General features: G+C 38.6%; 1 protein-coding gene across 1 annotated transcript; it reads right to left on the bottom strand.

The window, feature by feature from the left end:
* Positions 1–2164: 2164 nt before the first annotated feature.
* On the bottom strand, positions 2165–5262 carry LOC110679209. The gene is made up of 4 exons (XM_021853335.1): positions 3878–5262; positions 3166–3822; positions 2738–3091; positions 2165–2454 (listed from the first exon to the last, which is right to left on the bottom strand). Exons 1-4 carry the CDS (start codon positions 4710–4712, stop codon positions 2231–2233), a joined length of 2070 nt encoding a protein of 689 aa, XP_021709027.1. The 5' UTR covers positions 4713–5262; the 3' UTR covers positions 2165–2230.
* Between the last annotated feature and the right edge of the window lie 7295 nt (positions 5263–12557).

Raw genomic sequence — 12557 nt, forward strand, 5'->3', positions numbered from 1 at the left:
GGATTTATTGGAACCTACAGAAACCGTGCAGGTTTTATGGGAGGTTTTACAAATCTTTGGTGCGAATGCTGGATTTCAATGGGTGATGAGAAAATTTTTGGCGCGAGCTCTGGGCATACAGTTAGAGTCCTTGGATTCCTGTAAGAATTCTGCGATTTTGATAGGAGCTCTGTGATTTTAGTGGAAATTGAGATATCTGGTTTTATGCGGAGTATTCTAAGATTTTGGAGAGATTGCTGGAGCTGTAGAGAATACCTAGAATCCGGTAATTCAGGTGTTTTTGTAGGAGATCTGGAATTCGGAAGACCATTCTGGAACATTGGAGAGAATATTATGATTCCGGAGAGAATCCTGAAATATTGGAGAGAATGATGGAATATGAAAACAAATATTTCAATTTCTGAAAAAATGGTACTTCGACGGAAATTTTTAGATTTCGGTTGGAAATTAAGAGATTTCAGTAGGATATTATCGAGAATTTTGGTATAATTTCTTGCAATTTATGGTGGAATTCTTGGGAGTCTTTATTCACTACCAATGAAAACTCTTGGAACCTGGAAGAAATTTTGAGATTTCCATAGGGATTCTGGAATTTCCGTATAAAGTCAAGGGATTCAGTTGAACTACACTGAAATTTCGAGTTTAAGTGTGGGTTTTCAAAAATACTATAATGTCTATAGATTGTTTTAAATTTGAGAAGAATCCTAAGTTCTCAATACGTATCATCAGATTCCGAAAGCGAAAATGTTAGTTTTAAGGTATAGTTTCTGTAAAAATGGCAATCTGGAATTTTGTAGGGTAGCTTTATTTAGTCATTAGTTAGACACGCTTGCCTTTCCAAATGTTAGTTACTTTTCATAATTTTACCTCAATGGATTGTCCATAAATGACGTAGCATTTTTTGGCCAATTTTGACAACCTCTTCCCCATTGTTTTTCACAACATTGTAGACTTCCTCTCCCCCCTAAAATGCTACGTCATTTACGGACGGTCCCAATATCCGGTCGCAATCAATTGCACATTTTTTGCAGAAGCATCCAGTTCCCCGATATATCAATTTGCTTCAAAATACTGCACACTATTGGAAGTCCACAAACCAACAGTTGCATACATTTTGGCGAACCATTTCCATCGAAAACTAACGGCTTGGTAAGCACACTGGTGAACTTCTTTCCCTCTGGATTCATTTCTTGCGTTAGCGACGGAGGAAAGCATCGTTGCGGATGTAGCATAAGTGAGGGGAACAGCATGATGATATGCATTTAATCCATGACTGAAAACTGCTGATCCGTGACGATACGCTGCCAATGGTGATGCAGTTTTTTTTGTCGCTCTGAGATACATTGCACATTGAAACTGGTAGGTATCTTTCGGGAAGAACCGGAATTGGTTAATCTTGCTCATTAGCGTGAAATCTGGTGCATATGCTAATTTGTCGTTCGGATGACTGATAATCAATGAGGGTAGCTCGGCAAGGGGAGTGATGACAATGTCAGAATTTTATCGTAGATTCTGGATGGACGTTGGAAAAACAAGCATTTTGGATAGGTTTTATGAGGAGGGTAATTTGGTCTTATTCGAACGAAAGCTTGCAAGAAAGGCTTTATGATCAGTTTAAAAATGTGTTTTATATAACAGATCATTCGTGTAAAAAAATTCAGCCCATATAAGCTTGTGGCAAATCAATGACAAATGAAAAATTTACACATAACACTGAGGTACACATTTTTGTCACAAACACCAAAATATCACTATTTTCTTGATTAAGGGTTTCTGAATCCATTGCCGTTTTCAAAAATGTCATAGCACGTCTAATTTTTGTGATATTGGCTGTTGAAAATACAAATTTTTACTATTTCAGAAAACTTGCATGCAAGCTTGTATAGCAATTTATTTGCTCAACTTCATGTGTAAGACAATACTTATCAAATTAGATCACAAAAATACGATGATCAAAAGTAATTCTTTGATGGTTGAGGAAAGTATTGTATTTTGCCATATAAGAGAAAGGAAAACAATTGTATGGAGGCTGCAAGCATGTTGAAAACATTGAAGACCTGCTATTATTTTCGAAAAGTTCACCCTCGATTGCAAAGTAGAATGGCAAGGACTTCGAAAAGATCGGAAAGGAAGTGATAAAAGAACAGAAAGGTCTTTGGAAATGTTAGTACCATAATGATATATTTAGACACAAAGGAACGGGTGAAGAGTTTGCTATGAATTTCCATACTTAATAATATTCACTTAATAACGGTTCCTGGTCAAACTGGAAGGCTTCTTCCACTATCAAAGGCCATTGATCTTCGAAGATTGCTGCGAGCGTGAGTTGTTCCTGCTCAGATATGTTCCCCAATCGAAGCTGTTGGATTATGTGAGGAACGAGATGGGCCATCTCTGGATTGTTGGCGTCTACTGGTTGAAACATCGTATCCGAGTTTCTAGCTTCGAATTGATCTGCAAATGCAAGATTAGAAAAACGAGCTTTCTACAAAGGCGTTGTGTGTAATTACTTGATATGTGAAATGATTGGCATTAGATTGTTTACGTTGGAGTTGCTTCAAATTTATTCTTTAGTGCCAATTCAACCCAACAGGTAAGATTCCAGACAAAAACGGCCGTTTCGTTGTTTCCTCTACGTTTTCTGTGATTTGTTCTACTGGATTTTGAGTAGAATGATCGAGATCTCTTTGTTCATTCAAGTCGATCTCTTTCTGCAGTTGCATCGAGTTCAACTCACCGTCTTTATTATCGTCTAATTCACGGACTTCCACGTCATTGTGTCCTCCGTACGTCCTGTTGAAGTAGCCGTTATCTAGCTGTCCTTTCATACCCCTCTTCCAATGCTCCAAAACGTCCACAATTTCCTTACTGCTGTGCAGCTGCTTCTCTGTCACCATTTTCTGCAGAGCACTGAGCATCTCGGTCCACCTTATGCCAGCTTCCACATTAGGCAGCCCATCTACCAGTTGGTCCACATCCGGGATGGATATGTGCTCCTTCAGCTCCGTGAACCCTTTGGTTTCCTCAAGTAGACTCAACACATTGAATACCTCTTCTTTGGCAAAAACTCGTGCATCCGGCTTTGGTGCAGCTAAAAACGGAAAAGGAACACAAAATGGAAATGTTAGACACCACCGATCTGAAATATTGTTAATGAGTTCCTACCTGTAGTTGTAGGTGGCGTATGTTCTTCGTGGGATTCAACGGGAGTGGTTGGCGAACTTGCTTCAACAGTCGATGGTTCCGATGTACTTTGCTGATCTAGGGGTTGCTCTCCTTCAACTGAAAGCCCATGAGTTGTCACATCAATATATTCAGTTGTATTCTCGTCCAAAGCTTCAGTTTTCGTCGAAGTTTCTTCAATTGTCGCGGTATCGTCTACTTGGACGTTTTCTTCTTCAATCGGAAGCTCAGGTACATTCTCCTCCACAGCTTCGTTTTCGGTGTGACTAGCTTCTGTTGAAGTTGCTTCAACTGTCCAAATTTCCGTTATACTCTGCTGATCGAAGTCTAGATCATCTTGATCAGGTTTTTCTTCTTCAACCGAAAGCTCATGAGTTATCTCATCGATATTTTCAGTAGCGGCTCCATCCACATAGTCGCCTTCATTTTGGCTAGTTTCCGTCGAACTTGATGTAGTTTCTTGATCCAAATGCTCTTGTTGAACGTCCTCTTCTACAGGGAGTTCCTCTTCTTCAGTCGGAAGCTCACGAGCTTCAATATCCTCAGCTGCAACCACGTCCACTGCTTCGGCTTCATTACGACTACTTGCCGGAAGCTTCCTGAATAGCTCTTCTTCATTTATAGTCACCAAATCCACTTCTGTAAAATAAAATAACATGTAAAAATCTGTCACGTTAACTCTAAAATGATTTACCTTTGTTGCTATCCATATCCAGCTCTGCGTTCTTCATTAACCATATTGGAACTGAATGCGTCACCACAGATTCTACATCCATGTTCTCCGTATTCGCCGGAGTTTGGAAACGCTCATCAATATCGAACTCCAATGCATTCTTTTCCGCAACATCCTTGTGAATCCATGCGTCTTGCTCTTTCTGTTTGCCATGGTCCGGTTCGATCAGTTCTGCTGGTTGACTTACGTCTATCGTCGGCTTAACTGGTAGTTTGTTTTCCTTCCCAAACAAAGAGCCAAACCACGAATCCTTTGAGTTTTCTTTTGCGTTTGAATGAACTGGGGTTATCATCGTGGTGGCTCTGAGGGTGGTCCTTGGATAACTGGAAGTATAATCAACTGTCGTTGACTCCACAGCAATTTCTTTACTCTTTTCCTTTGCTTGCTGAGCTGCAATCGTGCCTTGATTTTGCAGATAGAGGTCCATAGCTAACGCCAAGCGATCCAATGTTTCCTCGTCGTACTTGTAACCATTGGATGGCACCTCTACGTATTCGACAATTTCTGGCTCGTCCACATCTATATGATCTACATCTTCATATCCAGTTAATACTGGCGTATCTATATCTAAGACATCTTCATTTGGAGTAATTACTGGCATTTCTATATCCAAGTCATCCAAATCTAATAATCTGCTCTCAAGATCTTCATCCAAGTCTTCAAGAATATCCGTATCAAATGCTTGTTTCACCATAGCCTTAATTTCTGACACTCTCTCCTTCTTGATGTAGGGCACAGACAATGCATTCGCTTGGTCCCTCAGGTGGCGTAATTCTTCGCAGAGTTCTTTATGCATTGAGCAGAATCCCTTGTTATGATGATAGTAATCTCCTTCGTCCAAATCCAAAGCATTCAACGCCCGCTGGATTGCCAGTAGTAGTCGAGCGGTGTCATCAACAAATGAATCCAACTCGATTCCCGGTGGTCCTGGTTCGAGATTCGCAACCTCCTCGTATCCTTCGACGTGGCAAACTAGTTCACCAAGCTGATCCTGGAGGGGTTGTTTGGTCAACTCTTCTACGAGTTTGTCGAGGGAGTGCACTTTCTTATATTTTGGTGGAATTCTGAATAGAGTGATTACCCGAATGAGGCGGTACACTTGAAGCAGTTTTTGGCCCTCGTCATACGATAGGCCATTTTTAGGGTAAGAATTGTGAGGCTTGGGATAAGGATTGTACAGTGCAGAGTAATCATAGGCAACGGGGTAATAGTTGTAGTATCCACTGTAGTAATTGTAGGGTTGATAACTAGACGATTGATATTGTAAGGGTTGTGGTTGATAATCGTAGGTTTGCCACTGCTGGTTGTAGTAGTCAGCTGAAAGATTTTAGAAAAATCATAATTATTGGAATGATTTGATATTAGTTGGTTGGTTTGAATGAACCATGTGTTTTTCTATGATTGTAGGAATACATACTCGGCACTTAAGGAATATCAAATTGTTTGCTTTAGTTTATGTAATATTGGAACTAATCTATTTGACAACAAATCTTTATCCGAGCCATTTTGTGATAATCAGAATTGTCGGAGTGCTTGACGTATCTTTACAAGTCCGAAAAAGTGACTTAATTTTCATTGAATGTTCCCTATTTAGATTCGTGCTCTTCAAGATCTATTGGTTCAATTTAAATGCACCATATTTTTTTTCTACTTATAGTTCGTAAAATGCTGCTAAGAAAAGTTCTAAAAATTTAAGTGAACTGCAAACATAGCCAACTGATTTAATTTTCAGTGTGATTCTAGATTTGTTTTTGAAAATAACTTACATGAGTATATTATACATTCAACTTTGAAGAATCATCAGGATCCACCCATCTTATAGCAGTAATATACTACACAGTAAAGATGTAACTCACCTGGTCGTTGAGAGGCAACGTATCCAAAAGTGCATCCTAGTAACGATGCCAGAATCCATATTCCTAGTACGGACATTATCACTCTGCTGTAACTGTATCGAACTATCACTATTTCAGTGTCCTTATTTATTCCTTCCAAAAAAACACGAAAGTTATTTCTCCACTGACAAAATAACTGGAACTGTTTACCAATTACCTCTATGGACTGGCTTTAAATGCATCCAACACTGATACCTAACACTCGAGGTAACATAGAAGAAATGATTCGAGGGATTTCCAGCAGTCTCATTCAGCGAAAGGGTATGAATAGAAAACTATCTACCTAAGCGGTAAATTCTATTCGCCGATACCCACTTTCAGGGAACAAAATAGAATTTATCAGGTAATTCAATCGAGAGAAAAATCGTGTCATGTGGCAGGCAAACATTTTATGTGTGCAAGATCTCGGATGATGCGTAAAAACACACAGAAAGAGTATTTTTGCTAAGGGTATGCGATATGTACTTTTTTATGTCGATAAAAAACAATACGCGAACTTTCTTGCACTGATAATGACGAAACGAAACGGAATGTTAAAATGTTTCGAAATCCAACACAGCATAGAATTTCTCGAAACGAAATATTTGTTTTGATTTTGTTCCGCAGAGTTCATTTTTTTTATATTTTTTGTTAACGTCTTCATAAATCATGATATAAAACGAAACCTTCCTTCTGGTATGGATATATGAGCCGTAACGGAAATCAAACTCATGCATTTTTAAACGTAGGCATGTCTTACTGCTGAGTATAAAATAGCTCTAAAAACTACACTAGTCCCGCAACAGTTCAAGAAAACGTTACGCATTGTGTCTGAAAGCAAATAAATCTCGCGTTACATTTAGAAAGAATCAATGACCAAATTGTAAACAAATCTCAACACCCCCTTTACGATGCAAATATTATCAACATGATCATAAAACTTATGCACCCCACAGACGCTCAGACGGTTTGACCAACATTGACTCCGCCCCCCAGGTTGATGCTCATGTTGGTGCTATGTTTGACCGTGTGTGATGCTGCTTGACGAACCAATTTGACAGTTTGTGAAACCGATTTGACGGTTGACGAGTTTGATTTTGCTCAAACCACCGGTGGGCGGAGCCAAATGTTTGACGAACAGATCGTACCGTCTGTAGGGATGTTGCACGAACATCGACGTCATCATGTCAAATTGAAGCTTCGACATCCCATGAACTACCGATGCAGATGGGTGGAAAGTCAAAATGCGTGAATTTACGCATCGTCAGTGCCATAGTGATCTATCAAATGCGCGCTCTTGAGTTGTTTCTATATTGATAGTAAAATATCGTTTCCAACTATCTCTAACCGTTTTCTTTAACAAATTCATCAAGGATTCTTTAATTATTCTTGAACCAATTTCTCCAGAAATATCTTTAGAGAATCCATCAGCAGTTTTACCTGTGATTCAAAAAAAAAATCCATCCATGGATTGTATTTGGATTTGTACTACAGGGATTCCATCAAGAATTTTACCAGGAATTTCTCCAGGTAATTCTCTTGTAATATCTTTAGGAATTCTTCCAAAACTCCTTCATGATTCCACCAGGTGTTCCTCCAGAAATCCAATCAAGATTTTGTCTAGTGATTTAGCAAGAAATTTTTGTTAGAATTCCTTTATAAATTCCTACCGAAAGTTTAACTGAAATTCCTCATGGGAATCTAGCAGGAGTTCCTACAAAGATTCCATCAGTGATTCCTCTGATAATGATGAGTTCTTCTTCTTCTTGGCGTTACGACTTCCTTGGGACAGAGCCTGCTTCTCAACTTAGAGTTCTACTCTGGAGTTTCTACAATTTTTAACTGAGAGCTTCCTTTGCCAAAGTTGTCATTTGCGCATTCATATATCGTGTGGCAGGTACGATGATACTGTATGTCCAGGAAATTTCCATTACGAAAAGATTCTTGACCGACCGGAAATTTAACCCAGAAATCTTCAGCATGGTTTGCTTTGTGGCCGTGGACTCTGACCACTCGGCTAAGGATAGCCTCTAGAATCAGGAGTTATTCTAGGGAATTGAACACAATTTCATCCAGGCATTCCATCAGGAGAACTTCTTAAAATTCAATCATAAATTTTACGAAGGTTTCATTTTTCAGTTCCTTCAGGGTTTTTATCAGGACAAGCTCTAGGGATTTTAGTTCCTCTAGGAATACCATCAAGAATTCTTCTGGGGGTACATCAGCTGTTCGGCTAAGGATTCCACCAGGAATTCTTTCAGGGATTCCATCTGGAATTCCTCCAGAGATTCGATCAGGAATTCTTTCAGGGATTGCACCTAGAACTCAACTAGGGAGTTCATCAGAAATTTCTCCAGGGATTCTATCAGAAGAAAATTTCAGAGATTCCACCTGGAATTCCTCCATGGACTCTGTCCGTCGTTGCGTTGAATTCCTTCAATGATTCCATACAGAATTCCTTCAAGAATATCTTTACAAATTCTTTCAAGGATTCCTTCAGGAGTTCCCCCAGGGATTTCATCAGGGGCTCCTGTATCTATATTATCTGTATTTATGTATCTGCATCTGGATTCTATCGGGAGTACCTTTAGGGCTTTCATCAGAGTTCTTGTGGAGATTTCACCAGGAGTTCCTCCAGGGATTCCATCATGAGTTCCTTCTGAGATTTCAACTGGAATTTTTCAAGAGATTAAATCAAATGTTCCTCGAGGAATTCCATCAATGTTTCTTCTAGAAATATTATGAGGAGTTCCTCTAGGGATTCTATCAGGAGTTCTATCTGGAAACTTATCAGGTTTTCTACCAGGGATTTTATCAGGAGTTCCTAAAGGGATTCCATCGGAAGTCCCTCCAATGATTAGGAGTTTTTTCAAGAATATCTATAGATAGGAGTTCTTCTAAGGATTCCATCAGGAGTTCCTATCCATCAGGAGTTCCTATAGGGATACTATCAGGAATACCTTTAGGGCTTCCATCAGAGTTCTTCTGGGGATTGCATCAGGAGTTCCTCCAGAGTTCTTTGAGAAATTCCACCTGAATTGCCTCCAAACATTCAATCAGGATTTCCTCCAGAGATTATATCAGGAATTCCTTGTTCCATCAGGACTCCTCCTAGGGATATCATGAAGAATTCTTCTAGATTCTTACAGGAGTTTCATCAGAAATTTCTTCAGGGATTCCATCAGGAGTTCCTTCAGCGTTTGCAACTGGAACTTTGCCAGGGATTTCATCAGGAATATATCTAGCAATTCCATTAGAAGTTTCTCCAGCAATTCCATCAGCAGTTCCTTCAGAGATTCCACCTGGAATTCTTCCAGAAATTCTATCAGGGGTTCCTCTAGGGATTCCATCACTAGTTAATCAACGAATTTCATCAGAAATTCCTCCATCAGGAGCTCCTCCAATAATATATTTAGGATTTCCTCCAAGAAATTCCTCCAGGGTTTCTTCTGAGATTTCACCCGAGATTCTATCATTCCTCAAGAGATTCTATCAGGAGTTCCTCTATAGATTCTATCAGGAGTTAATTCAAGAAACTTATCATGAATTCCTCCAGAAATTTCATGTGGAGTTTATCTAGAGATTTCATCGGGACCCCTGATTCTATCAGGAGTTCCTCTTACAATATCTTTATATTCCTCCCAGTAACGATTTCCTAACCTCAAATCTACCTGTCCCACGAATATAAATTCTAGAATTTCAACAACAAATTTGCATGCAATAAGCAGAGATTTGTTAGAAAGGACGATTTTAATAATTTACTCTTTGATTACTTTTTGATTTATATTCTAAATTTGTCGAAATAGTAATTTTTAGAATCATAGAACAGGTAGAAAATGAGGTTACGATTCGCCACTGATTCCTCCAAGGATTCCATCAAGAGTTCCTCTAGGGATTCTATCAGGAATTACAATAGGGATTCTGTAAGGAATTCCTTTAGGGCTACCATTAGAGTTCTTCTGAGGATTTCATCACGAGTTCATCCAGGAATTCCATCAAGAGTTCCTTCAGAGATTCCAGCTAGCATTTCTTCCGAGATTCTATTAGGAGTTCCTCCAGAGTTTATATCATGAGGTCACCTACGACTAACATCAGGATCTTCTAGGGATATCATAAGGAATTTCTCTAGGCATTCTATCAGGAGTTCCAGAAGGAATTATATCAGGAATTCCTTCAGGGATTTCATCAGGAGTTCCTATAGTGATTCCATAGGGAATTCTTCAAGGGATTTCATCAGGAGTTCCTCCTATGATTTCATCTGGAGTTCCTGTAATAATTCTTCTTCTTCGTATTAACGTCCCCACTGGGACAGAGCCGGCTTCTCAGCTTACTGTTCTTATGAGCACATCCACAGTTATTAACTAACAGCTTTCTTTGCCAAAGTTGCCATTTTCGCATTCGTATATCGTGTGGCAGGTACGATTATACTCTATGCCCAGAGAAGTCAAGGAAATTTCCTTTACGAAAAGACCCTGGACCGACCGGGAATCGAACCCAGACACCTTCAGCATGGCTTTGATTTGTAGCTGCGGACTCTAATCACTTGGATAAATATCTTCAAGGATACTCAAAGGTTATCAGGAATTCCTTCTAAGATTTTTCCGGAAATGTCTCAGGATTTTATCACCGAAATAACTCTACAGATTCCATCGGAAATTTCTCAAGGAATTTCTCACAAAATATCATCAGAGATTCTTGGGGGTTTTTAGAAATTAATTCAGCAATTTTACCAAAAATTTCTTATAAAGATTTCACAAGTAATAAGGGAATCCATCAGTATATCCTCAAGTGACTCTGTGAGAAGTTCCTCCTAGGATTCAAAAAAGGAATCCCTTCAGCGATTCCTCTGAAAATTCGTTCATTGAATCTAACAGGAATTGCTTCGAAAATTTCGCTAGGATTTCCTCTAGGCATTCCAACTAAAAACCCTCCAGAAATTTTGGATTCCACCAGAGGTTCATCCATAAGTTGGATCTGAAATTCGCCCAGATAATTCTCCATGATTTCCATCAGCAAAATCTTCAAGGAATGAGCTGAAATTCTCATAGGGATTCCACTAAAAATTCTTCTGGAAGCTTCACCAATATGTTTCCGTTGATTTCACCGGAAATTCAAGAAAATCTTCTGAAAGTTCTTCCAAAACATTCTGGAAAAAATCCTTCGGTTCCTTCAGAGATTTCACCAGTATTTTATCTAACTATTTCTTCCGGAATGGTGTTTTTTAAGAAATTTCGCCATGAGTTCTTCCAGGGTTAAGAATATCAATTGAGTTTCGCTAGAAATTTTTTACCAGAAAAATCTAATACAGCTTCGCCAGATGTTCTACCAGAAAATACTTCAATGATTTGACTAGGATTTCCCTTTTTCGAATTATTCAGGATTATCAGAAATTGCTCCAGGGTATCAATAAAAAACCACAAGTTCAAATGACTATTTTTTTTCTGGAAAACCGCGAGAGCATCGACCAGCAATTCCACGAAGGGTTGAACTTCAAGTTGAATTCCTTGAAGGATTTTTTGGAAAATTTCTGGAAAAAATCATGGAATTATTTATACTGAAATCATTGGAGGAATCACCAAAGAAAACACTGGAGAAATTCACTGGGGAAATTCCTTAACATATCTCTGTAAGAACTTTTAAAGCAATCCCTGAAGGAGTTTCTACAGGATTCTCTAAGGCAATTCCTGGTGGATTCCTTGGAAAAAATCCTCCAAGATATACTGGAAGGAATTGATGGATAAATTCCTTTAGGAATCCTCGGAGAAATATCCGGTAGATTCTTGAAGTAATTCCTTCAAAAATTCGAGGTAGAATGCCTCGTAGGTTCCCTTAAGGGATACAAAGAAAAATCTTTTAAGAAAACACTGGAAGAATTCATAAAATAATTTATTGAAGATTCCCTAGAAGAATCCCCTGAAAGTAACCTGGGGGAACCTCTCGAAAAATTGCAAGCGGAATTTCTAGAGGAATTCCTGGTGAAATCCCGTGTGAAATTTTTTTTTGAATTATTTTGCAGTATTTCTTGCTGAATTCCCGAAAGCTTCCTGGTGGAATCTCAAGAGGAATTCCTTAATGAATCCTTGGAGAAATTTTGGGTGGAATCACTGTAAGGGTTCCTGAAGTGAATCTCTACATGTATTTCTGTAGGAGTTTTTGAAGAATTTCTAGCGAAAATCGCGTAGGAATCTCTGAAAGAATGTTTGGGTTAATCACTGAAGGATTTTTTGGAGGTATTCCTATAGGATAGTATCCCTATAGGGAAATGTTTTTGATGCATAGGAGAAATTCCTGGTGGAATTATTGATGGAATTCCTGTAATAATTTCTTGAGCAATCTCTATAAAAATTTCTAGAGGAATTCCTAGTAAAAGCGCAGGAAAAAATCCTTATATAATCTGTATAGAATTTCTTGAAGTTTCGATGGAGGAATTCCTAAATACATCTGTGGAGGATATTTTGGAGGAATTCTTGAAGGAAGCATTGAATGAATAAATCCCTCGGAAGTTTTTGGGTAAATCTCTGGAGGACTCTGTAGAGAAAATTACAAGAAAGAATCGCTGAAGAAATTCCTTTTGGTTGAATTTAAGGAGCAGTCCTAGAAGAAGCCCTGAAAAAAGTTCTGGTGAAATCCTTATGGGAATTTCTGGTTATAAATTTATTGAGAAGTATCTGAAATAATTCGTTATGTGATTCCTGAACAATGATATAACTTTTAGAGAAAATAAAGAAATCTTTGAAAAATTGTGATAGCAATCTCCGGAAGAATTT

The sequence above is a fragment of the Aedes aegypti genome, chromosome 3, assembly GCF_002204515.2.
Source record: "Aedes aegypti strain LVP_AGWG chromosome 3, AaegL5.0 Primary Assembly, whole genome shotgun sequence".
Lineage (NCBI taxonomy): Eukaryota > Metazoa > Arthropoda > Insecta > Diptera > Culicidae > Aedes > Aedes aegypti.

Coding starts and splice junctions, on each gene's coding strand:
- LOC110679209 (XM_021853335.1), bottom strand. CDS start 4,712: ATGCATAAAGAACTCTGCGAAGAATTACGCCACCTGAGGGACCAAGCG. Junction 3,092..3,165: donor TACGCCACCTACAACTACAG/GTAGGAACTCAT, acceptor TTCCGTTTTTAG/CTGCACCAAAGCCGGATGCA. Junction 2,455..2,737: donor ATTAGACGATAATAAAGACG/GTGAGTTGAACT, acceptor TTGCATTTGCAG/ATCAATTCGAAGCTAGAAAC.